The sequence below is a fragment of the Equus asinus genome, chromosome X (genome assembly GCF_041296235.1).
Source record: "Equus asinus isolate D_3611 breed Donkey chromosome X, EquAss-T2T_v2, whole genome shotgun sequence".
In the NCBI taxonomy this organism is placed as follows: domain Eukaryota; kingdom Metazoa; phylum Chordata; class Mammalia; order Perissodactyla; family Equidae; genus Equus; species Equus asinus.
The window spans coordinates 111,380,115-111,405,862 of record NC_091820.1 but is presented as its reverse complement, the minus strand read 5'-3'; the positions used below and the strand labels follow the sequence as shown (position 1 = coordinate 111,405,862).

The 25,748-nt window shown below is 40.8% G+C and overlaps 2 protein-coding genes across 13 annotated transcripts in view; one reads left to right on the top strand and one right to left on the bottom strand.

The window, feature by feature from the left end:
* TMEM255A (transmembrane protein 255A) overlaps positions 1 to 10,340 on the top strand; it is a 105,309-nt gene extending 94,969 nt beyond the window's left edge. For 8 of the 9 annotated variants that reach the window (XM_070502385.1, XM_070502384.1, XM_070502383.1 and 5 more), the window contains 2 exons: positions 3,349 to 3,492; positions 10,075 to 10,340. In XM_070502385.1, the coding sequence (XP_070358486.1) occupies positions 3,349 to 3,492; positions 10,075 to 10,233 (303 nt within the window). In that variant the 3' untranslated portion in view covers positions 10,234 to 10,340. The remainder of the gene's footprint in view (positions 1 to 3,348; positions 3,493 to 10,074) is intronic. The other variant, XM_070502386.1, reaches the window with a different exon arrangement.
* ZBTB33 (zinc finger and BTB domain containing 33) overlaps positions 1 to 25,742 on the bottom strand; it is a 35,499-nt gene extending 9,757 nt beyond the window's left edge. The window contains exons 1-3 of one of the 4 annotated variants that reach the window (XM_014831353.2): positions 25,605 to 25,742; positions 20,094 to 20,448; positions 12,729 to 17,721 (exon numbers count right to left, since the gene is read on the bottom strand). In XM_014831353.2, coding sequence (XP_014686839.1) covers positions 15,701 to 17,719 — 2,019 coding nt within the window. In that variant the 5' untranslated portion in view covers positions 17,720 to 17,721; positions 20,094 to 20,448; positions 25,605 to 25,742 and the 3' untranslated portion in view covers positions 12,729 to 15,700. Of the gene's footprint in view, positions 1 to 12,728; positions 17,722 to 20,093; positions 20,449 to 25,595 lie in introns of those variants that run through there. The other 3 variants (XM_070502381.1, XM_044764273.2, XM_070502382.1) reach the window with 3 other exon arrangements.
* Between the last annotated feature and the right edge of the window lie 6 nt (positions 25,743 to 25,748).

Genomic DNA, 25,748 nt, shown 5'->3' with positions numbered 1-25,748 from the left:
GCTAAATAGCAGAGCTGGGACTGGAGCCCAGGTTTGTCAGATGCCAGAGCCTTTGCTCTTTTGACTCCATTCCAGCTTCCCCTAACTACCATTTGGATTGCCCTTTCTGGTTGTACAAGTGTTTCCACAGACATTACCTCCTTTGTTTAGTTGCTTAATTAAAAAAAATTAAAAGTGAGATGTTTCTAACTGTTGGGAGCTTCTTTAAAAGTAAAGAAGGAGAGCAAGGGAAGTACTGAGCATCATCAAATGCCAAGCCTAGGAGCTCAGTGCAGGACCAGTGAGGAAAATGAAAGATGAAAGCAAAGATCAAGGGGCAAGATATTTGATTCATGAGGTGAGAGAACACCAGTGAGAGTATAAGATGGGGGCACCAAGGAGGAGCCATTACTTAGGTCACTTTATTAAAATTTCTACATGGTGTAGAAAATCCTAGAACATCAACCAGCTGAGCCAGTCTTTGGCCTAGGTCCAGATGTGGCTAGTGACTGGTGGTGTGCCTCCTCCCTGAGTAGAATGCCCTGGGGTCTGCAGGGAGGCCCAGGGGTGCTGGCTGATGAAAGCCATTCCTAGGGAGTGAGGACAGGAGCCAAGGACTGTGAGCTGGCAGCCTTCAATAGGGTCAGCTAAAAGTCACCATTTCCAGAGTTGTGGGATCCTGAAAGGAAAAAGGACGTCTTCATTCCCCGACTAGAGGTGCTTGATGAAAAGGACCTTTAAGAAGTGTTCGTTGACCAAAGATATAAAGATTTGAGATGAATCTTTAAAAAGCGATTATATCTTGCCAATTTTCTCCTAATTGGTTTCTCTGGTTTGGAGTAAAGTGGGGAGGAATAAAAGTGGCATTCTTTCCAAAGTCCACAATCACTGTCTCAGAATAGACTCAGTTTTGTCCAGGCAAGATTGCTTTTACCATTTCCTGTGCTACCTAGTAACCTTTTGTTTCAGTGGAACTCAGAATGCTCCTGATCAATAATGGGGGTTCTCATAACTTAAGCCCCTGAATTTTAACAGAAATACACACATACTCCTATATGCACACACAAATAGAGACAGAGCCCAAATTTATTGTAAAATCAGAATTATTGATTTAAAACATAACCAGACCATTATTTGGGGGCATCTCTTTTGCTCCTTCCCCGCCCAACTCCTCACTTCATCTCCCTTTTGCTCCCTGGATAGAGAGGGACTGCCCTGTCCATTCTCTCTACATCCTCAGCCCTTGACTCTCTTCTCTTCTGTGGCTTTCCTGTGCTTATTCAATCTTCTTCTTGTGTTTCTTTCTCTATAATAGTCAACTTCCTTTCGAATATTATCCTGACCCCTGGCCTCGCTGAACACACAAAAACTTTTGTAGATATAATTTACATTGTGTGATTATTTCTCTATGGTTAGGCTTAGTTTATTTGCATAGAAGAACTGGTTTCATTTTGCAAGAGCTGGAGGGTGTGTTTTTAATTGACAGAAGGCCAAGGGAGCATGATTTCTAGGCCTTCCTCAGGGATGAAATTTCTTCTTAGAATTCTGGTAGAGAGGTAAGCGCACTTCTGAGCATTCTTCCTCTGTAAAGCGAGCCAGCCCTTGGAATGGTCAAGATCTCAGCCCTCTCCCACACAGTAGAGAGGTTGACAAACATTTCTCTGGTTGTCTGTGAGCTGCATCGTAATGACTGAGGTTTGTAGCTCTTCAAACCTCCTAGAGATGTAAACAGTAACCCACTCCCAGGAAGAGAGCAACAGAACTGTGTTGAAACTTGCTGGAAGGGAGTTTCCCCTGCCAACACCTCAACATGGTTGCCTGTGCCACTGCCAAAGCCTGCCCACACATTGTCATCCCTTGAGAGGAAGCTTCTGCTCTCTGTTAATGCGGAGTAGCTATGTACCAGAAACAAGACACATTGATCTTGCAGACAGCTCTCAATCATCCACACGAATGGAGGAAACATCAATGACATGGAAAATGGCAAAAACATTTAGCCCACACCTTGATCCATGTGGCGCTCATAAGGTACAAAGCACAGTCCTGCTTGGGAACTAATGAGCAATGGTGACTTCCTTGAGTAGTGCTTTGGCCCTGTTGAGAGCAGGACTTCCATCCTGGGTGAGATTAGCTTTAATCCTTGATGGGCTACACATATCACCAAGTTGCAAAAATTATATTAAATTCTTTCTCCATTGTTTTGTTTGCCAAAAAAAAAATCAATGTACACTGCTTAGTCTTTCATGGTTTCTGTGCACTACTAGGGTTTTGCCTCCAGCCTGCAGGGCTGAGGAGAATAAGTACCCTTCATCTTTGCATGAGAGTTCCTTAGCAAAGTTGGAATCTGCAAGAATCCTCACGTCTTTTACAAACTCTTTGTGATTCATCACATTTCTGCCACAGCAAGAGCAGTAGCCTGTTTGGCCTTGTCTATTTGACGTTTTGTATCTTATTTTGTTCTTTTTCTTTTTTGTTTTTAAAAATTATCTAAATAAATGACTTCAACTTTTGTATAGGTTTGAATTTTTCGAAATAAGTTGGGGGAAAATGACACAAGTAATATACATTATAAAATCTTCAGCTATATAATAGAAAGAGAGGCATCCCCATTTACCTCCTAATACTACTCCCTTCCCCGGAGATAACCAGAGTTAACAGTTTGTTGGGAATCTTTCCAGATTAACTTCTTTTCATTTACAAACATACATACATATATAATTATCTAGGCCTTTATTTTTATATAAATTGGAATCATGCTATATTAGTATAACATGGTGGCTTCTTTTTCTTAAAGACTTTATTTTTTTTTTAGAGCATTTTTAGGTTCACGACAAAATTGAGAGGAAGATACAGAGATTTCCCATACACCCCCTTCCCCCACACAGGCACGGCCTCCCTCATTATCAACATTCCCCGCCAGAGTGGTACATTTGTTACCAAGGATGACCCTACACTGACACATCATAATCACCCAAAGTCCATAGTTTACCTTAGGGTTCAGTCTTGGCGTTGTACATTCTATGGGTTTGGACAAGTGTATAATGACACGTATCCATCATTATGGTATCACGCAGAGTAGTTTCACTGCCCTAAAAATCCTCTGTGCTCTGCCTGTTCATCCCTGCCCACAACCCCAACGCCTGGCAACCACCCATCTTTTTATTGTCTTCATACTTTTGCCGATGGCTTGCTTTTTGTTTTTAACTTAACAATTTATCCTGGACAACTTTCTCTGTCACTAAACATAATTCCACATCATTATTTATCAATAGCGACATGGTATTCCATAGTATGGATGTACCACAGCTGATTTAAACATTCTCCTAAGGGTGAACGTTTATGTTGTTTCTTACTTGTGTTTTTCTGCAGAACCCAACTCTCCCAGCACTGAACTGTTCTGTTGAAAATTCCCATCCAACTGTTTCTTACTATGCTCGTCCTCAAGTGGCATCCTACAATACCTACTACCATAGCCCTCCTCACCTGCCACCATATTCTGCTTATGACTTTCAGGTAGGTTTTGAGAGAAAAAGAACTCTCCATTACCCTTGCTCTGGCTCATGCTCTTATTCTCTCCCTAATTATGGAACCACACTAATATGTATGAGGTAGCCGGGCTCTCTATCTCTGATGGCCTTTAGTAGCCTGTGGGTACCAGTGACTAGCTTAAGGACTATGTAGGCAGGCGATGATTGGAGAGATGGGGAGGGTGGGAAAGACACAAGAGAAGAAACAGAGAGATGGATGAAAAGGGGAAAGAAGGAGATAGGATCAAGGTGTCCCAAATTGCCTTGACCTAAACCAAAGAGAAGATGGTACTCACCAGTACATTACGTGGACCCCTGTCCTGTTTAACAGTGACTTTTTCTATTCCTCTGCCACAGGGAGAGACCTAGTCCTATTCCTTAGCACAAGAGCATTCTGAGCCACGCAAAGGTTTGGATCAAATCTGTAATGAGGAAGAAGCACCTGCCTTTTCTCCAGACTTACTAACTAGGACTACACAGAGAAAACATTTTTTATAACACCCCTCCTCCCATTTTTTCCCTTGTTAGCACATGGGTCAGAAATACTGTTACCAAATTTGCACTTTCCCCTTTTCCTTTTGAGCTGAGACTAAGCACAGAAAAACAAAACCAAAAAAGGCACTTAATTAAAAGGAATTCTTTGTGTGCAGACACTGGACTAGGCACTTCAGGAAAACAAACAAAATCGTCTTTTAGGCATTTACAGTGATTGTAAAGCCTTGACCATGGCAGACTGGGATTACACTAAAATCTGGTTAATTCAAAATTTGGGGACCAAAGGACATACCTTTTAAGGGAGGGAAGCTCATACTGAATTTGCTTCTATTGACTAAGAGCCCATGAATGCTCCAAGGGGACATAAAAGCATGAGTGTTTGGGGGTGCTTCCAATTAACTAGCCAGTTTAGAAGTACAAAGCCCTTGGGCAACCTAATTTCAGCTGCAGATTAACAAAATAGTTGAAACTGAAAAGTCCCACGTAGTTGAATAAAGTGCAGTTTTGTTTGGTTTGGATACTGTTTGGGGAAGTTGAGGACACTACAGTGCAATAGTAACATATATAGTGTGAACATGGACTTGTTCACTGTTATAAAATACAGTACTAGAACAAGGCATCCATTAAAGCTTGGAAAAAATGATGTTAGAACTTGGTGTAAAGCCTACTGTATTCACAGGTAGACAAGCCAGGGAACTTGTTACCCAAACCAGTGATATAGACTAGAAAACACAAATATGTTAGAAACTGGCATAGACAATTTCAGTAGTGACAGAGGCAAAAAAGGAATCCTCTAAGAGACTGCAAGGATGTTGAAGCTCACACAAAGAGGGTCACCATTCTCTTGGGGCCCCTATAATGAAAAGTCATCCTGGGATAGAGGGGCCACACATGGGTCCAGCCCAAGGGCTGCCACCATTTTTTTATATCGAAGTAAATGTTATTGATCATATTGATTTTAGGAATTTTCACTTTAAAATAAATCCCTGAAGTAGTGATGGTTGCTGCAAAATCTAAGTTAGGAAGCCCCTCTTTAGGGTATGCAGCCATCTCTCTTTGCATCGTTCCTCATTCGAACACTACCCCAGGGATGAAAACAAGACGGACCGTGCCAATGGTGACTCAGGCTGTTGGTTTCAGTTCAATGTTGACTCTGCGTTCCCATGTGCCAGGCTGTGTGCTAGGAGCTGCGGATATAGAGATTGAATGAGACATAGGCCCTGCATTAAAAGAGCAGTCTGGGGACTTGAGGAGGAGTAGTCGGGGCACAGCAGTGGGGACAAAAAAGTAAATCAACTATCACACAGAGTGCTATGGAAACCCAGCAACAAGGTAGCTAACTCAGCAAAGGGATCCAGATCTAGCCACCAAGCCCAAACCTGCACGGTGGGCTTCGAGCAGGGCTGCAGGGATTTGTGGAAGCCTCTACTTTTTAATAACAGCTCCTAGTCATTGAGCACTTACTGTGGACCAAGCATCGTGCTAAGTGCTTTACATATGTCATCTCATTTAGTCCTTTGAGGGAAATACTCTTGTCATTGCCATTCTTAAGATGAGATGACTGAGTCATGGAGAAAGTGACTTCCCCAAAGTCACAGAGATGGTAAGGGGAGGAACAAGCATTTGTATCCAGGTCCGTCTGACTCCAGAGGTTGGCTTGAGGAAGTCTTTGGAGAGAGAAGCTGTAAATCTGAGCGCAGCATGGTTCTTTTCCCAGTTAATTTTAGGATATTTATACTTTCTACTGGTTTAAATTATGGGCTTCTGAATCATGACTCAGAAAGGGTCTCTTTGCTCTCGCTGATTACATTACTAAATTGCTCCCCACTCCAGGGGCTACTGGGGCACTTCTTCTGCATCTCCTGGTTCTTTCCCTAGATGCAAGCTATCTTTTCTATTTCTTTTGGGAGCCTTTATAGTTGTATGGTGTGGGTTTTGAGGGGTATGTTTTTAAGTGATTTGTTTTCCTCTAGAACTTAAACAGTGTTTCATTTTAGTGTTTGAGTTGAGCTTTCTTTTGTTTACCAATTTCCATTCCCTTATGGTCTCATAGGAGGAAATACCAGTCTTTACCCAGGAAAGCCAAGAGGATGGGGGAACATCTGCTTATGTTCCCAGATAAATAGAAAGCAGTCAGCAAAACGTACACCAGCTCTGACAGTAAAATCACCAGAAGCACAGACGTGCCAAAAAAAAAAAAAAGCCAGAACTCCCTTATACTCTTCTCAGATTGTAAAAGGACCCAAATTATAGCAGGAAAACTGACCTTTCTAGACTTTCTCCTGAATGACTTCCTCATTCTGTTCATTTCCAAATAGGACTATTTCTGTGACTTTGTGTTTGAAGACTTCTGTTTACTTTTTACCCTGAAGCTGATAGAAGGAAGAGGAAAGAGATTTACAGTGTTTTGTTTTAACCGCTCAAAGTCATGCCCCTATAGGGTAGCTGTCCAGTTAGGGAGCTTGGGAAGCGTTTCTTGTGGTCAGACTCGAGCGAGGACTTGGGTCTGGTCAGCTGGCCCTAAGGATGTTGTGAGTGCTGAGTTTGGAGAAACAGGACTCTTTCAAACATTGGACTCTTCCTTCTAATGAACGCCCCATCCCCCAAGGCAGGAAGGATATAAGCTGAGACTACCTTTGCCTCCTTGCTAATCTCCCCAATGCTCACTTCTCTTGCTTCTCACACTCATGTCCTCCCTCACTACTCATACCTCAGCTTCAGCCAAGTAGTCCAAATCCTGTAGCATCAATTTCTACTTTTGCTGGGAAATTGAACCCAGTGTAGCTCTATGTAAACCCCTTAAGGATTCCAGCCATACTTCCCAGTCTGGTCTACTGTGCCAGTCCCCCTACATCACTCTAACCATGGACTAGTCCTTTTCCTGTCCATTTGGTGAATTGCCAAGTTTAGCCTAAAACAAAAGTCTCAGCCTATGCAAAACGCAAGTGCCTCTGTTTATGGTCTTTATTAAATCATGTGAGAATACACCAGGTTTCATCTTAGCCACGGAAAATGACCCATTATAAATTGAGCCCATTTCATGAAAGGATTGCTTTAGTCCTGGGGGAGGCAGTGTAAGGCATGGGTTGCTGAGAGCCATGGAAAGCTTTGCTGCTGCCACTCAATTTTTTCTCTTTATTTTCCTTCTCCTGACAAGTTTTTCCTTTCTTATCCTCCTTTCCCTTGTTTCTTATCCCCCCTCCTTTTTCTTCCTCTTCAGCTGTTCTCTCCATCTCCCCTAGCTTTGCTTTCTGGGGCAGAAGCAGAGGGGGGATGCAAAGAACCAAGAGATCCTGGATTTTACCCTTGGGACACAGCATCTTTTGCTGGTAACATTTATCTCCAGGTCAGTTCCAGGGCTCTTTTCGGAGTTCCTGCCTCACAGTACTCCTGAAGAGAGAAGCACGCCATGATGGAAATGCACCTTGGTCTTGAAGAGTGTGGGTCAGCCATCTGGCAGAGAGGGGGCAGGCTAAGGTGGGAGAGGAGAGCTGTGTGGGTCCTGAAAAGGTGGCGCTCCACTTGTAGCACTGTCAGCCTGTAGGCCACCCCAGCCTCTAAGAAGCAGCTCAGGAAGCTCGAGCTGACTAGGCCCAGCGGGAGGCTATTTAGATGCTTTTCATGCTTTTCATGCTTTGTGGTGTGCAAGGATTCAAAGCTCTGTTCTTCTGAGCTGCCTGTCCCATTAGTAAAGTCGACTCTTAGGCAGGAACCAAAACTCACTAGGCCAGCTCCCCAGCTGCAACAAAGCTAAATCTTTCCCAAGGTGCCTGCCTGTTGCTAGGAAACTATGCACTGGTACTGTGGGCCCTTTTTTTTCGCCCCAAACTCTAAGGGTGTGTGGATTGCAGCCAGTTATCTCCCTAGCTCTGCCAGGAGCCCTTCGATTTTATCCTTAAGACTCCCAGCATCCTCAAAGGGAAGAGAGAATCATCCCACCCCCTTCCCCCCAATACGGCCCAAACACAAAACTGAGAAGTGAAAACCGAAGGCCGTTGTAGCACCCCTTTTATTATCAAAGTGTACAACTGCCACCCACGGCAGCTGCTGCCCACAGAAGCCTTTGATGCCTCTCAGGACAGAACTGCCTTTAGCTCCACTGTAGGAAACATGCCCCTCCCTTCTGTGGCTGGGAACACCTAAAACTGGCCTCCCGACTCTCACCATCCTGAAGCGGGATTTAGAAGGGCAGAGTGCCGCATCCCCGGGCATAAAGATCTTGTCCCTGCTGGGTTTTTGCTCTCCTCTCTGGTGAAGAGGAGAGTGTTCTTAGTTGAGGAAAGCAACAGAAGAGAAGGAAGGGAGAGAAGGAGAAGGAGAGTTCTGACGTGTGGAGTGGAAAACTAGGAAATCACAATACTGATGTCTTAAGAAAGCATATCTTCCTGGAGGGAGGAGAAAAAAATCGAGACTTTAGGAAGGAATCTGCCTTGTCTGGAGTCCACTACCTCAAGTTGTTTTGCCTTTAAAGGCCCTGCAGTTTCTATGACCCCGTCATTCCCTCACTCAGGGTGAAACAATGGATGGGGTCGGGGAGGAGGGTGGGTGATGGCAGCTGCAGTCTTGTCTCCATCCCAACATTATGTGGCAAGAGACAGATATTTCAGGGTCTGAAGCAAGACCTAGAAACCTGGCCATCCCTTTCTAAGGAGTGCAGAGGTCAGGACTGGGGATAAGGAGAGTCAGCCAACTGGTCTCAGGCTCCAGAAACCTCATGTCAAGGCTGATTCTAGGTTGCTCCAGGCCTGGAAAAATGACATGATCTACTCGGACTCAGGCCAACAGAACAAAGCAAAGGCATGACCTCTCCAAACAGCACTTAAACTCTTGAGAAATTTTGGTGTAAGTGGATTTTTTTTTTAAATATACCAGTTCCTCCTAGAGCTAAGACACAACAGAAAATTGTACTTTTCCAGTCCTGTTCATTGGCTTATGTTTGCTCTTTCTGAGAGCCTAAAACTGGCCTGCTCCCTCTTGCCATCCCTATAGGTCCCTCCAGTCTTCAGGCCTCAGCCATGCTCCACCACTGGAGCAAGGCAATGATACCCACAAGGTGTGATCATACTCTTTGAAAATACGTTTTAGTTTTACAAAACATGTCAAGTTCATCTTGTATACTCCTGAAGTCATTGTCACTCATTCAACATTTACTGAGCGTGTGCTACTTGCTAAGCACTGTTCTGAGCTTGGGGTGGGGGGACACAGCAGTGAACAAAACAGACCAACTTGCCTTAAGCAGGAAAATCACTAGGGTCAAGGGTATACATGGACCTTGGAGGGAGAAGTGGCAAATGACTCCTAACATGCCGATTCACTGGGTATTTCTTCAGTCCAAATCTGTTCCCTTCCCAAAGACTACAAAAGTTAGACAACAGAGTAAACTTGAATCCTCAGTGTCTCTGCAGCCTCACACAGCGCTCCTCATTCTTATCATTGGTATTCTCATCTCCATGCCTTTGTTCCTCTCTGCTCTCCAACCTACCCTGCATTTGGTGGCGGGGTGGGGCAAAGTTAAGATGAAACAGAAATTGTTAGAAGATCCAAGAAAGCCATTTAACCTCTCTGACCTTAGTTTTTGTTTTGTTTTTTGTTTATCTATGACATGAGCTCTGTGATATATTCCTGTAGCAAAAAACTTCCCGGGTATTAATGGTTTAACCTCAAATGTTCTTAAGGCCCAAACTATCTTTTTGAAGACTGGCTGGGATGCTGTTGCCATAGCTCAAGGGAGAGGTATTGAAGGCTTGAGTTATAAACGAGGAAAAGGGAGTGATGGATTCAGGGGACAACACGGAGGTGGGAGCAACAGGATTCTGTAACTGACTGGATGTTGGGTTCAAAGGAAGAGGGAGGAGGATTTCAAGGTATGTTTGCATGAGTCTTGCAGCCTAAGTGACTCGGAGAAAGTGGGACCACCTCAGTTTCATGCCCCTCGTTAACTTTGTGAGGTTTAGGAACTCTTTGTTGTTCCAAATAGAAACTTACTTGGTCCATATTCATTTTTAAATGACAGACTGACTTGGGGGAATTGCAACGTGATTGCCTAAACTGATGTTTTATTTTTATTACACAGCATTCCAGTGTCTTTCCATCCTCTCCGCCCTCTGGACTTTCTGATGAGCCCCAGTCTGCCTCTCCTTCGCCCAGCTACATGTGGTCCTCCAGCGCACCACCCCGCTATTCTCCACCCTACTATCCACCTTTTGAAAAGCCACCACCTTACAGCCCCTAAAGAGAAACGCCTGCTGGCTATTGAGATCATTGTGGCTTTTGTATTTCTGCTTTAGTGGAAGTGTGTAGGGTACAAAATTTTAAGTGTGATTCTTATGCATAAAGTTTTACAAAAGCCTGCCAGGCTAGGGAAAGATAGGGATGCTTATTCGTTATTAGTGCAGAGCAGGGGTGGCTAGGCCAAACCCAGCACTTCCAAGAAGGGCAGCACACACACTCTAAGCAAGGCTGGGGAGTCATCCCAGCAAGCTTGTCACGTTTGGACCTGTGTTAATCCTATGGCTCCACCTCTGTATTCAGCAGAAGCGTGGTTTTCCATCTGTTTCATTTCGTGTAAATAGAGTGTTGTCCTCAGGCCCTTGGCAGACTGCCACTCTAGCATCTTGGTTGAAGCACCTGGCTTCTAGGCCCTATCTTTCCCTACCACTAAAGCCAGTCCCTAAGGAAAATTTCCCAGATGATGGGGCTACATGGTGGTTCCAACAGAGAAAGTTCTGGCTAAGATTTTGTTTGCTTGTGTCTGGATGTTGAAAAAAGCTGCCCATCTCTCTTACTCCTTTCTTCTCTGTGAGTATTGTAAAAATGGCTGTTGTGATCATCCAGCGCAGCTTTTGTGATTGGTGCCTCCCAAAGGGAAAAGTGCAATATTCCCTCGAGTAGTGGGGAACAGGATTGGTCGTTCTGGAAACACTGAAGTACACGGAGCAACATGTGAGATGTTTTAAGTAGATCTCAGTTATACATCTGATAACTTAGGAGACACTGGTCCTACTACGTGTTGCAGTATTACAAAATACATTTGCTACAGGAGATAGAAATCTTACGGTTAAAATTCAGAGTTTAAAAATGCTAGATTAGGTTCTTGGGTCGTAATATGAATTGTTAGTAATCTTTGTGACTATTTAATCTTCAAATATTGTGCTTCAACCCCAGCAAACCGCACGTATCCTGCACCCCACCCCAAAAGAATCATGTGTATTTTAATGCCACTGCTCTTATTGGTCCCTTTTCTGTTGAGACCAATCATGACAGCGTTCAAGATTAGGAAAGTTACAACGCCGCTTTAAGTCGACAAAACCTCAAATGCAGCCAACTTGACAAATTCTTAAGTGTTATCATAGATTTAAAACCCATCTGGCACACTGTGGTAGGCATTTGTACAGTTCTTTTAATTACATATAGCTTTAAACAACCAACCTGATGAATTTAACACTTTGGCACCCATGCCTTCACTTCAGAATAAACACTTTCGCTGCGATCTTACATTAACCTGAGAACTGACTGATTTAAAGGAAGACTGATAATCCTACACTTGCATAATGTAAAAATACAGGGGCTACAGGAGGGTACCTAATTAGACAGTTCTGCAAACACAGAACACATACTGGAAGATTTTCCAGTCAATTTCGCTACCTCCCGACTTGATGGATTAGAGGTAGCAGGCATACGCTGGTGCTCCCATCTACCTTGTAGACACCCAGCCATCAAGAATTATCAAGGCACAATAAGTGCACTCATTGTTCACAGTAAACGTTTGCAAAATTCAGTTTACCTTTCAGTATCACAAATGATGTCTCATCCAGATTTCAAATCTGAAAAACTATAATCCTTTTGCGTTATATAAAATTACTATTATTTTCTACACTTCTGAGCATATTAAAATTCTATTGGATTTCAAAGAGGGGCTAATAACCAATTGACTTACTATACAAATATCAACTTGTAATACTCAATGAAATTTTTTGCTGTTTACACTTTACCTTTTGCTTTAGTGAATATTTAATTTTTTAAAAGGCACCATTACACAGTATATCCTACATTTATCACATTTCTTAAAGTGTTAAGATTCTATGACTCATTTCTATGTATTTTTCTTACTTTACAAAATAACTTGAAACAGTATAGATTTTGTAACACTTAATTTGAGCAGCTTCTTTTTTTATTACATTGAATTATATAAAGTGCATGTTACCTTAGAAAAATAAATATTTGCTGCTTTACTCTTTTGCAAAACATTTGCTGTAATGAAGGAATTTGTATTTCCAATACGTACCTTGACTGCATTTTGTAATATTTACTGCTTTATTCCTAATTCTGCTTTAAAGTATTCAACTGGGCATGAAACATTAAAATACTAATCCAGAACCTGTATAAACTGGATGTTGCTTAAAATCTGTATCACTGCCATGTTGGAAACCCAGATTGCTTTTGTGATGTTTCAAATTAATAAAATTATCCTTCTCCTTAGCCATTACATGTGTCTTCATGGAATCTACAAAAGTATCACAAACGCTCTAAGCAGCTGACTCATTTTTGACTATTATGGTTCAAGATACAACGGGCATGCAATTAACCAACATATAAAACCTAAAGGTAAATTCTGTCATGCTGTCAGAAATACAGCTCCGGTCTCCTGCTACAAAAACTGAAAACCAACAGAATATAAAAGTCTATATAATTTCTGAAAGATAATCTTATAAAAAATGCACTCAAAAGTCAGAATTAAAACATTTTATTTTTGCCATAAGAAGCTCTATGAACTAATATCAGGTAACGGTTAATGTAAAAAGTAGAACTTAAAGTCATGATAGGGAAGATTGTACAAGTATGAACATTACAGTATTGGGTGGAAATGAACAAGGTTTCATATGAGTGACAGAGGTGAGGAAGCCAGTACTACTGAACTAGCGTTTAATTCTTTAGAATATGCATGCCTTGACAACACATAATACCTTGATCGTTTTTACCATTCACTTTATCTTTTTGGTACAACGGAAATAATGCAGCATCAGTTCCTCATAGTGTATGTGGGGGTTCATTACCACTAAAATGATAATGAGCAAGTTTAAAATATATTTTAAAGTGAATCTTGCAAGATTGTTATGGCATTTTACAATCTTTGCTTAGTTTGAACATTTTCATTTTCTGTCATCTCTTTTAACAAACTACTATTTCAAACAGTTCCTATCCAGAATATTTAGAGGTAATTTAGCATAGGAACAAATTTGAAGCCAACTTGAAAGAAAAAAAGGAAGTTCAACAGTCAGAAAGCTAAGTATAAAATAGAAAAACCCCATGATAAGTTTTAAACAGCGACTTGCTACAGATTTCCAACCCAATCAATACTGGAACTGAAAGGTTTTAGCCCCAAAGGAGTATTCCACATGAATTCCGAACTTTGGATGCAGAAAATTCTAGAAAAACTGAAGACCCTGACATACATGCAAGTAAGAGTCTTCTGGCAAAAATACAATTTAATTTTCCAGTTTTCCTCATCCCAAAAAAACTCCAGAAGATACCTTCAGTAGGCAGAGAGTTCAAATTTCACACTCAGAATTTACATAGAGCACAGCAGCAGCAAATAATTATACCTAAAATATTCAGAATGGATAGTTTTCCATTATAGAATTCCTGGTTTGTCATAATGGCCTCATAGATACTACCAAGTTTTATTATGACAAACTAATTTACCTAGCAATTAAGTCTGAAAGGTCTGGAAGCTCTGCTGGCATCAGTATCATTCCCACTTGTAGAAGTACTTATGTCTAACTGGTGAAATAGCATTAATGAAAAACAAATTTCCACTGAAAATATTTCAGAGTGCACCCTACAGTCAAAGAATAATGTTATCAATATCTACACAGAAAGGAAACAGATATTGTGATTCCAGAGATTGCAGTCTTAAGTTATAAGGTAATTTAAAATTTTCCAAGGATTAGTTTACAGAATGGTTTGAAGGTCTAGACTCACAGAAAACAGAGGCACATCATTCTAGTCCCTGGTAAGCAAAGGATTATGCTATTGTTCTTTCTCCTTGCATTATGGCAAATACTGATGCCTGATACCCTCAGCTACCAACTTAAACACTGAAACCACTGTCTTTAAATCCAGCTTACCATCAGATGAATGATGTATACATGAGAATTTGTGATTAAAGCTTTAAGTTCAAAGTCAAGAAATAGACTATTTTAAAAAATACATGGTTAAGGAGAAAAAAATATCTATGTTGAATTAAGAAATACTTAAACAAGGTTACAAATGACTAATAACTATGCACAACAATCTTTTTCAGTATCTATTAATTTTTTTCCTTTGCAAAAAGTCATTTACAGAAGTTCAACAAGTTAATCCTGTTATAAATGCTAGGCTATATATTTGTTCCGACCCACTTCCTTTTAGTACTAGCACTTCAATAAGTTTTGACTTTACTTTCTAAGTGTTTAAATATGTCATTTTGAAAGGAAGAAAGGTGGTATTTATTGTTCTCAAGATAAATGGGAATCCACAAGCCTATATAACATCCCATATATAGTTTCTGATTGCTATAATTGCAGCAATTTGCAGATGGAATGGAACTTATTTTAGAAGGGTAAAAACCTAAAAGGTCTTGCTGAAAGGAAAATACTAGATCACTGATTTGACTACTTCAAATGAAAACTTCCTATTAGAGATTCTAAGTCAGATGAACATTTAAAAATATATGCCGGTAGCTTCCCGCCCAAAATATGTAGGAGTCTCATTTATGGAATCTATCATTTATAAAAATTTACACATAATTAAATATCTATTTGGTGGTTTTCAGAATCAAAATTTGAAAATTTTCATGGGACTATTTTTAACCATAATGAGCAAAAAAGCAATCTCCATTCACTTCCACTCTCTGTCTCCGTCACGTCAGAGCACGGAATTTAAAACAAAAGCCAACAGAACTTTTCACCTCCTCCTGTCTGCATTATGGAGATTTGTTTTCCATTAGTATTTCTGCCCACAGAGACCACACTGCAAAGGTATATATACAGTAGTCCAGCCACCAAAGTCTTTTCCAGACTATGGCAATAAAAGCAGGATTTAATTCTAATTAGCTAAAACTAATTTATGCTTCAGATGAGAGATTTGTCTGCATGGCCATTTTCATGGGGGGAGGGAGGCAGGAGGTTGCTATCCATTTGGACTAGCAGAATACACAACCAAGCAGAAATTTATTCTGAAATTTTCCAGAACAACTTTAGAAGTTTTTGTTTACTTTTTATGCCATGTACAGGACACAACACATATTTATAGTCTCAATATTAAGAAAACTGAGAATTCAGCAGTAAAGTGCTAACATGGAAGGGGAAAGTTGTTAAGATATACTAGGGTATGCTAATAACTCCAGTTATTTTCAAAGAACATTCAGACTGCTTCAAATTCTATTCAGGAAACTATCTCTCCAAGCTCTTGTTTTGCCTCTTTTAAAGGAGCTCAAGCTAACTATATAAACAGTTACTCGGGAGGAAAAACTTCTCAATCTCTACCCAAACTTTCAGGATAATTTGCTTCTAAAAATTATCAACAAATGATCCAACTAGACTACCTTCAGATGACGTGGCAGGTCAAATTAACTTGTTTCCACCTTAATTTGTTTCACAGGTCTTCTGAAAGCCCTGCCCCTTAATCCAAACCAAAACTTTCTGTCATTTCAAAGGAGTTCAATAAGATTCTGGTATTATAAATTCAAACTCAGTACTGCCATCTGTTACATTCTGTTTAAAAATTGAATCATTTTCCTGCTGAATAAAAATATCTTCCCAGGTCATTGGCTTGTTCTGAGGAGTAGATGCGGTCCCTACTGGAGGTTCTTTCCCAGCATCAACCTTATACCCAATACCATCATCCTTCATTACAGGCATAGTGCCTGACCTATCAGAAAGGTATGCATATTGTCTGATCTGTAAAGACCTGCATGGATGTAAACGATAAAGCTTCGAGTCTCCAGAAGGATCTTGACTGTGAACTGACTTTATGTGTGAAGACATAAACTGATAGTTGATGAAAGATTTGCCACAGGCCAAACATTGATACCTTCGCTCCCCTGTGTGATGAATTTCATGCTTTGTGCGATATTCTGCAAGAGGAAACACCTTCTCACAGTAACGGCAAGGATACTTCTTCTCCCAAGAATGAATGTTAAAATGTCTCCGCAAGCTTGTCAGACAGACATATGACCTTTTGCATACAATGCAGATATAATAGACCCTTCCATCTACTATTAACTCATAGTGATCATCATGTTTTACTTTCATACGTTTGTTTGCCGTCTCACTGCTAGATGTTTTTGGTGTCTCATTCTCAAGTCTGGCCTCCCCTTCGTCAGGGTCATCTTTGACAGGGATCACTATGTCATAAGTGTCTTCACCAATATTTGCATAAACCTTGCAACCCGTCGACAAACCTTCAATTTCAGTAGCTGTATCTAAAGTAATGATCTTCTGACCCTCCATTAGATGTTTTGATCCTAAACCTGGATCGTTAGTGTTTCTAGTAATTATATCTGAAATTTTTAAAGAATTGGAAAGTGGCTCTTGCAGAAGTGTAGGAATCTGCATCTTCTGTATCAATGATCCATCAAAAGTGGTATTTTGGGGGATATCAGCCTGTGGGACCAAAGATGTATTACTGACCGCCGAATCTGGACTGGAGCTAATAGTGTCATCATCATCGTCTATAATTTCCTCCTCCTCCTCTTCATTGGCCTTGTTTCCTGTTAAAACAGCACTGTTTGGTGTCGGCTGATTCTGCACAAGTAAGTTGATTGAAGGAGACATATGATTTGGAAGTGAAGAACTGACATTTGGTGGTGTAGTATGTGATGCCTGATTTAACAAAATAATGTTGGGAGTCAGATGTGTCGGAGCTGAAGATACCAGCAACTTTTCACTTCCTTGTGTTTGGCTCAGAGTTGCCTGATTCGCAGAAGTAGGAAGTTTCTGAGTAGGTGTGATATTTGTTAAAGGGGGAGAGTTATTGCTAACACAAGGTGCAACATCTGAAATAGCAACGGCGCCTGGGTTAGGCTGGACCTGTGCCACTGCATTGGTACTCGGCAAAGTCTCCTTTGCAGGCAGAATCTCAGAGCAGAAAATGACGTCATCATCATCATCATCTGAATCGGTAACAATAATCTTTTTTGTCTCATAATCTTCAGCAGATAAGGAAAAAGACTCTGTTATAATAGGCATTATAGTGGCCCCATTATCTTGGGCTTCATCTTTTGATTTTTGTATTTCAAGGTTCTTGTCACTAGAACCAGGAGGTAAGGTATCTGTATTACCATCCTGAGCTGTACCTGAGATGCTTTTCACCTGTGACAATGGGACACCAAGCTCTGCTATAAACTTAACTCCTAATAACTGCCCTGATTTAATTAACTCATCGAGTAAATCTGATCGAACACGAACAATTTTAGAACTATAGATATAATTGAGAATTTCTGCAAAAATCTCTGCTCTTATAAAGCTCAGTTCAACAACTTGCCCGGCAACTAAGAAGAGCTGATGGAAGTAAGTACTAGAAGCTGAAAGAATATTCCTGTGGGCCCGGAATTTTCGGTCTTCCACAATAACAGTAACATCACAGAAGAGTCCATGGCCACGCTGCTCGTTCAAGGAGTTCAACAGACTGCCAGAGTATTGAATGTCTGTAGCAGAAATCAGTTTTCTACTCTCCATGCCTATAAGAGAAAGGGAGGACGAGGGGATGGGAGAAGATTAAGAAAGAAAAACAAAAGTACTTTATAATTCAGAATTTAAGCTATAGCATCATTAAATAGTTTATTCAAGTTTTAACCAAAGTTTGGCCTAACTTTTTATATCAATTGTTCATACAGGCTGGTTTTTGGGCCATGTGTCAAATCTCATGACTTCCCCGAGAAAAGAGAGGTTTAAATTGATCTACAGATTTAAACACTAATCTCTTCCTTTGAATCTCAGATACATGCATCACCACTAAGCAACTTTTAAAGATTAGAATTAATTTTCTTAGTTCCAATTTGGGGTTTTTTTCCTCAAGAAGAGTTAAGAGTTAATTTTTAACCGTCTTAAAACTTTTTGAAGAAGAATCTTCATCATGAACACATAAGAGTTATTTCAGTGTAAATGAATGATTTAAACGTCAGAAAACCTTGGTGTGTGCAATACCGAGTCTGAAATACATACTCTTCCTAAATTTTAAGTTATCTTTAAGAACATATTCAAAAGCTACTCCCTGTAGCCAATGACCGAATCAGCATTACCTCTACACTTTCCACTATTTTTCTGTTCTTATTTAAATTGGGGTGGCTCATCTAGATAAACTATGAAACACCTTTCTTACTCTCTCCTCTTTCTTCATCTTCTCCTCCCCTCCCCTCCCCTCTACCCTGACAATCTCCAGAGGGAGAATGTCAAACAGAGTGCCAAATGAAGTCAACAGCTGCTATTGTAAAAAAATTATGACAAAGGAAAAGGAAAGTTTACCATTTCTTAATGCTTATTTGCACGAAATATTTCATTTTGCTGGTAAAGAATTATGTGTATTGGTATGAGAACTTTTTACAGTAAATATGTTAGTGAAAATGAAAACAAATTTATTGGAACAGTGCAGACATTACTAATGAAAAGGAGGGAGATGTTATTAAAAAGCATTATTGTGTACCACCCCCAAAACATTTTCTTTGCACTTTGCAGAAGATATTCCCAGTATCAATGACGCTGAGTTTTAAAAAAAAACACCACACATATATATGTATATAGACTAGCAATTAGCTGACAAGTACTTTTGGTAAAGAAACACTTTTATTGCTACTATTCTTTCTCTTTAAAGTTACCAAAAATAATACCAGTGTCACAGTGCTTAAGTTATATATATTTGGAAGGGAGGGCATCTCAAAAATCTTCTAAATCTTTGAAAATGATAGCTTAAAAACAAAAAGTAGGCGAAAAGTCTAGAAACCAAGGATTTAAAACATCCTCTGTTACAAGGCATTGCTCGTTAACAGTACCAAGGGATTCCAGGTTACCATAAAGGTACTCATCAGAAAGGATGACCTTTGGACAGGAAGCTAGCAACCAGGGCTTCCGAAATATGGGGATTTCGACAGAAGTCACTTTTAAGTGAATAGATAGGTTTACTGAATACGGTCCCACAATTTTTGTCATTTGCAAACGGGTTTTTCCAAAGGGAGAATGCATTAAATGTACGTGTCCAGGTGACACTAGGACTTGGTTTCATTTTGTTTAGGTTTCCTCCTCTTCCCCGTTAAGGTGGGCCCAGCAACAGCACAAATCGGTCTGAACCCACCCCAAGATTTACGACCTGAATGTGAAAAAGCCATTCCGCATCACTGTGAGACAAACCCTCGATCGAGGGCAGGTGAAGGTGGAAAAGAGAGAAACGCCATCCGTGAGAGAGTGAAACAAACCAACACGCGGCTCCCTGCGGCAGCTGAACCCCATCTTCCTCCCTCCACCCCCTCTTCCCCATTTGCACCCAGCCGGCTGAAACCGAGGTTTTTAACCCCAATTCATGCGAAAAGGGAGCTTCTTGCAAACAGAGATGGAAGTACAAACAGCAGAGCGAGGGCGGGGGTACTAAGGCGAGCCAGGGAAAGTAGAAGGTGGCGAACAGGAGGGTGGGGTGTTGGGAGGGGATGAGGCCAAGCAGGCGGCATTGTTATGGCCTGGGAAGGGGACAGAAGGGGAGGATGGGCCTGGCAGAAAAGCTCTAAATCAAAGTAGGGGCTAGGAGGCGAAAAAGAGGCACAAAAAGGAAAGCAGACGGGCGAGGAAAAAGCCAAGGGGGTCTCTGTGGTGGGCTCCCCACGCTCCGGGCCTACCCAGGGCACGACAGCCCCTCGGCCCCTGACCGCGAAGGGGATCGCGCCGCGGCCCTCCCGGCTCGTCGCCTCCTTCGCTCCCGGGCCCACACAAAGAAACGGCCGGAGGAGCCGAGCCTCCGACTCCGCCGCTTCCTGGTTCAAGTGAGGAGAATGCAGACGCAGGCGCGGCCCAGGCACGGAGGCAGCCGGCGCGCTCCCTCGCCTCTCCCGGCTCGGCCGGTCCTTACCTGCTTCCCGGCGCCGCCGCTTCTCCTCGTCGGGCCGCGCAGAAGGGTGGGAGCCTTCCAACAACAAGAAGCCGGACTCCACGGCGATTCGGCTCCTTCTTTAAACGTCGCTCCAGTCTTGGTCGACGTCGACGCGGCTGCCGCCACCGCTGCTACAGCTGCCCGGCGCCGCCGACAGAGGGCACAGCGCGGGGGCGAAGCGCTGAAGTCAAAGGCGCCCTCCTCTTCCGAGCGCAGTTCGGCTCTTTCCGGAAGAGCCCGAGCGCCGGCGGCCCCGCTTCGGCGCCCTACTCTGCCTTCGGCTCCTTCCGCAAGGGGGCGGAGGAAGACTGGGAAGCTCCAGGCGTGTTCGGCCCTTTCCGGAGGGCGAAAGGGTGGGAAAAAGAAAAGGGAAAGATGGGGTAACGCAGTCACGAGTGGTTGGGAGGGGAGGGAAGCTATTCGCTTTCATCCAAATTCAGCGTAAGCGAGGGCGTAAAAACTTTGAAAGAATATACGGGTTTCATTTCTTTTGCAAGTTTGAAACCGCTTTCTTAGCCTGTTTGTGAGATGATAAACCACCTTGAAATATAATCGGAATAAATATAATCAAATAAAATTCATCAACTCATTATGATATATGATAATTCAAGTTCTAGAACGCAAGATAGCAACTACATTAGAGTAACTACTTTTAAGAAAAAAATCTGTTTAGACAAGTACTATCTTCTTAATCGAATACTAAATGATGCAATACTATGTTAATTCCTTCATTTCAACTATCGGTTACTGACCACCTGTTTGATCTGTACCAAATCTTATGTGAGGTTCTGTGGAATACAAAAATGAATAAGCCAAGGTCTCCACCTTTTCAAAAAGCTCAGTATATAGGTACACAGACATGGACAAAAATATTTGTACAAGGTACAAAGGGAATAGCAAACTGCATGTGACCATTTGAGCTATATCTTGAAAGATGAATAGTATTAACACGTGCATTGTTAATTTATTATTTTTACTTACATACCATTTCCTCCTCAGAGGGCTGTAGTGTCTGACATAGAAGGTATTCAATAATTGTTTAATGAATGAATAAATGAATGAATTGTGGTAATTTTTAAAATCCTTTTGTAATACACTTCCGACTGAGTAGCATGATGAATGAAGCAACAGAATGGGTGTTTGTTTGGAGAGCAAAATATTCCCCTTTAGGCTGGTTACTGATAATGTTCAACTAAGGAACCAAAAAAGTAGCTTTTTTCTTCAACAATTAAAGCCATTCTCTACCTTCATTTTCCTTTTAAAAATATGTATAGGATAATATTGCATCAGTTTCCAAAAACTTGAATTTGTACCTAGTTACATTTCAGTACCTTTCCCTGTGCTTCCTTCTTACAAAAGTCTTGCTGAAAATGTTCATCAGGATATTTCAGAATGAAAACAGATCTAACTATATCTCATTTTCTTCAACATGAAATCAGACATTGATGGTATCCATCCCTAATCTATTCTACATTCTCCTCAATAAAGTGAAGCCACATAGTAAAACATCAAAGTGGTATAATACAGTTGTATTTTCACACAGAAATAAGAAATTCACATGAAATTCCTTAACTCTTCTCCAAGATTTTGTATTGTGGGGAAAAAAACTTGGTAGAAATTACTGCATTATTGGTTTTTGATTAGGACTTAAAAGTATGAAAATTTCATTGTTTAACATAAAGACATTTCACAGGAAATAGGTGTGCTCTGCTGTAAAAGAAACTAAAGCAGATGGTAGTATATTCCTGGGAACTGAGCACTTAACAAAACTAATTAGCAGATTAATGACCATTTTTCTGAGTCATCCTCCCCCAAAATTTAGTAGCCAAAAAAAAAAAAACTTAGGAAATAAAGTATATCTTGAAAGTTTAGGATCTATTTCTCTTTCAGTAGCTTAGTTCACTAAAACTAAAACACGGCATATCTTTGAAATACAGATCACAGTGGCAGTAGCTGCCACTCTTGATATCAAGTATTTGTTGGTTACCTCTCAGTAAATTGGAAGACTCAATACATTTTCTTTGCAGCAGCATTAACAGCACCAAGGCTGCCAACAGGACTGTCTTGCCTTTGTCCCCGTCCTGAAAGGGCTTTGAAAGTGTGGAGCTCCACACATGTGTATGGTGATGGATAAAAACTAGACTACTGGTGGTGAACATGATGCAGTCTATACAGAAACTGAAATATAATAATGTACACCTGAAATTTACACAATGTCAAAAACCAATATGACCTCAATAAAAAAAGTATGGAACCCCAAATGAGGTCTGATGAAAACCTGATAAATCAATGTGCAGGAAACCTCTGCCCTTTTGTCCATGTCGCTCAACCCCTAACCCAGCAAAAACTAAACTAAAATTTAAAAGCTACCTATAATTAAAGGGGATCCAATGATCAGGAAAGGAGCTCTCTTGGTAGGAACAGAGCAGCTCAAGAAACTTGAGTGGCCTTAATAATTGCCTTTGGGACAAGATCATGGGAAAGGTTCATTAATTTGCTGTTTCTCAACAAGTTATTTTACCTTTCACTTTCTTTTTATCTGCAGGCTTAATCCTACTTCAAACAACCCAGCAGATTTTAAAGATAAGAACCTATATCAAATGGATTTGGAGTATCAATTGTTTCACATTCTAGACAGGTTTTTGATTGGCTGATAATGGAATCAGGTTTTATAACCACGTTGTCAGAGCTTGCTTGCCTTGTTTGAACTTGATTATGAATTCTATGGGGGCAGCAACTGTCCTCTCCTGTGTTAAAATGCCAAGAATCTTGTGAGTGTTTAATATATATTAATTGATGATGATAAAAGATAAAAAATGATATTCAGGGGCCAGCTCCGTGGCTGAGTGGTTAAGTTCGCGCGCTCCGCTGCGGCGGCCCAAGGTTCAGATCCTGGGCACGGACATGGCACCGCTCATCAGGCCACGTTGAGGCGGCGTCCCACATCCCACAACTAGAAGGATCTGCAACTAAGATATACAACTGTGTACAGGGGGGGTTGGGAAGATAAAGCAGAAAAAAAAAAAAGATTGGCAACAACAGTTGTTAGCCCAGGTGTCAATCCTTAAAAAAACAAAAAAAGAAAGATTGGCAACAGTTGTTAGCCCAGGTGCCAATCTTAAAAAAAGAAAAATGATATTCACTCACTCCCACAGCGCTTCCTCTGAGTTATTCTTAGCTTCACATGTTTAGTAAGGTATAAGAAGAAACCAGTTAGGTATAAGAAGAAACAAGTATAAGAAGAAACAAGTATAAGAAGGAAACACAGTAAGGTATAGTGGAAAAAACAAAGACTTGAGGAACAGATGGGGGTGGGTTGGGATTCTGGTACTGCCACTTAATAGCTGTATGACCTTGAGTCTGATTCTTCATCTATAAAATAGGGATAATAATACCTTCCCATAGAGTTGTTTTGAAGATTAAATGAATTAACTACATGTAGTGTCAAACCGCTTACAGTTTCCAAAATGTGGCATGCTGTTTACTGCCTCCAAGTCTGTGCCTGGAACCCTGAGCCTGGAATAACCATTCCTTTTGTATCCACGCTTTGCTTTTCCCGTTGTTTGGCAAGTGACTGATCTTCCAGAAAGATGCAACTCAAGCACTAACTTATTTGTAAAGCCTGCCTTGACCTGGTAAATGGTAAATATATATGGTTACTACTGTTGAATGAATGAGTGTCTGGATCCCAATAAGTGCTAAATATATGTTTGCTTTTTCATCACTATCCCCTTTTCTGTTTAATCCCAACAATTATTTAAAGTGACTTGTTTGATATTGTTGATTCTCTTTTTTTTCTTAAAACCTTCCAGAGTCTGGGAAAGAGGGAGTAGATAATTGCTAACAATAATACAATCTACCAAAAAAAAAAAAATCCAACAGGTAGCTTATGTCAAACATGAAAAAAATTGAGGGAATATACTACCCATGAGTCCTTTGTGGAAAATTACTTTGCAATATGAAATCAAATCAAATGAGTCAAAACAAAGAATTAAGAATGGACATTTTGCAGCGAGCCAATCTATTTAAATGGAGGACTAAAACCAAACAACAAGGTTGATTATGAATATGTGACAGAATGAAACTATTATAAACCCTGACACAATAAAAATCCATTCATTCATTTATTCATTAATTACATATCATTTAGCACCTACTATGTTCCAGGCAATGTTCTAGGCACAGTGGATATAGCCATTATCAAGATGAAGTCTCAGTCTTCATGTAACTTAGATTATAATGGGAGAGATATACAATAAACAAGTGTATATATTATCTAAATATATAATATCAGATAGTAATGAGTGCTACAATGAAAAATAAATAATGCAAATGGATAGAGAATGATAAGGGTGCTACTGTAAATAATGTGGTCAGGGACGGCCTCTCTGAAAAGATGTATGAGCGAAGAACAGAATGAAGTAAGGGAAAGAGCTATGCAAATATCTGGGGAAGAGCTCTCTAGGTAGTGGAACACGTCAATGGCCTTCAACCAAAGACTACCTGGAACATACCCATGCTTGAGAAGTTGGGTTTATTATTCTTTGCAGGGAGGGAGAATGCACGCCATAGGGAACTGTGGGGTTTCAGTAAGAGGATGTTAGAAAGAGCCTATTGCAGTATTTAGGTGATGGTGGGGAGGGGTCTAACGAAGCGAGAGTTTCCTCTAAATCAGATGCTGTCAGAAAGCAGTGGCAATTGTGTGATTGGGCATCTCAATAAATCTTATCTAGGGCAGACTAGAGCAAGAAAAAAAAGCTGTAATTGGTAAAGTAACAGTCACCCATTTTGGCCAAAAGAGGGGGTGTTTGGTGTTTTCTGGGTAGCACAGTGACCTTTTCTGTCTGTGCTTAGACAAAATTATGAAGTGGTCTTGTTTCACTTCATCAGTCTCCTAGTGACCTTGTCTTAAGTTGATGTTCTGTGAGTTTACGTCCAACATAAGAACATGGCCTAACTGACTGCTATGCCAGCTTCTGGATATCAGGGGCTGCCTCCCCCGCCCCCTTCTCAAACAGCAAGTGAAAAGCCTTAGAATATAAAGAATAAATTTTAGAGGTGGTGGAGAGGAGGGAGGTGGTACAAAGGTGGCCTTCTCCTCGTTAATAGAAAAGTCATTTAATACTACATTATTATTGTATGAGACATACTTATACTAAAACATTATTTGTTGTTTAGCTGAAATTCAAACATAAGTGGGCCTACTGTGTTTTTTCTTTTTGCTGTATCTGACAACCGAAAATAAACAGTCAGCTGCGTAGGAAATACTTTGTGCCTTTCCTTTAGATTTTTCTTTTAATTCAAGATAGACTCAGAAAAAAAATGTAGTTCGACTTGAGCCATTCATATATATTCTATATGTACATATATATGCACATATCTGTGCATATATTATGTATACATACATATATATACACATACACATCTATGAGACACAGTAAGCACCCGATATTATAGACTATGTAACACACACACACGCACAGAGAGCACCTGAAACTCAAGCAGCCTTGAGTGTGTTGTTGATACGGCCACTCTGTGAAATGTATCTTGTGGTCTGTCATCCTTGCCTTCAGTTATTTCAAGTGTGAGTCTGAGAAAGATATGGTTCCGATCCAGTTTAGATCTGGGGAGCCT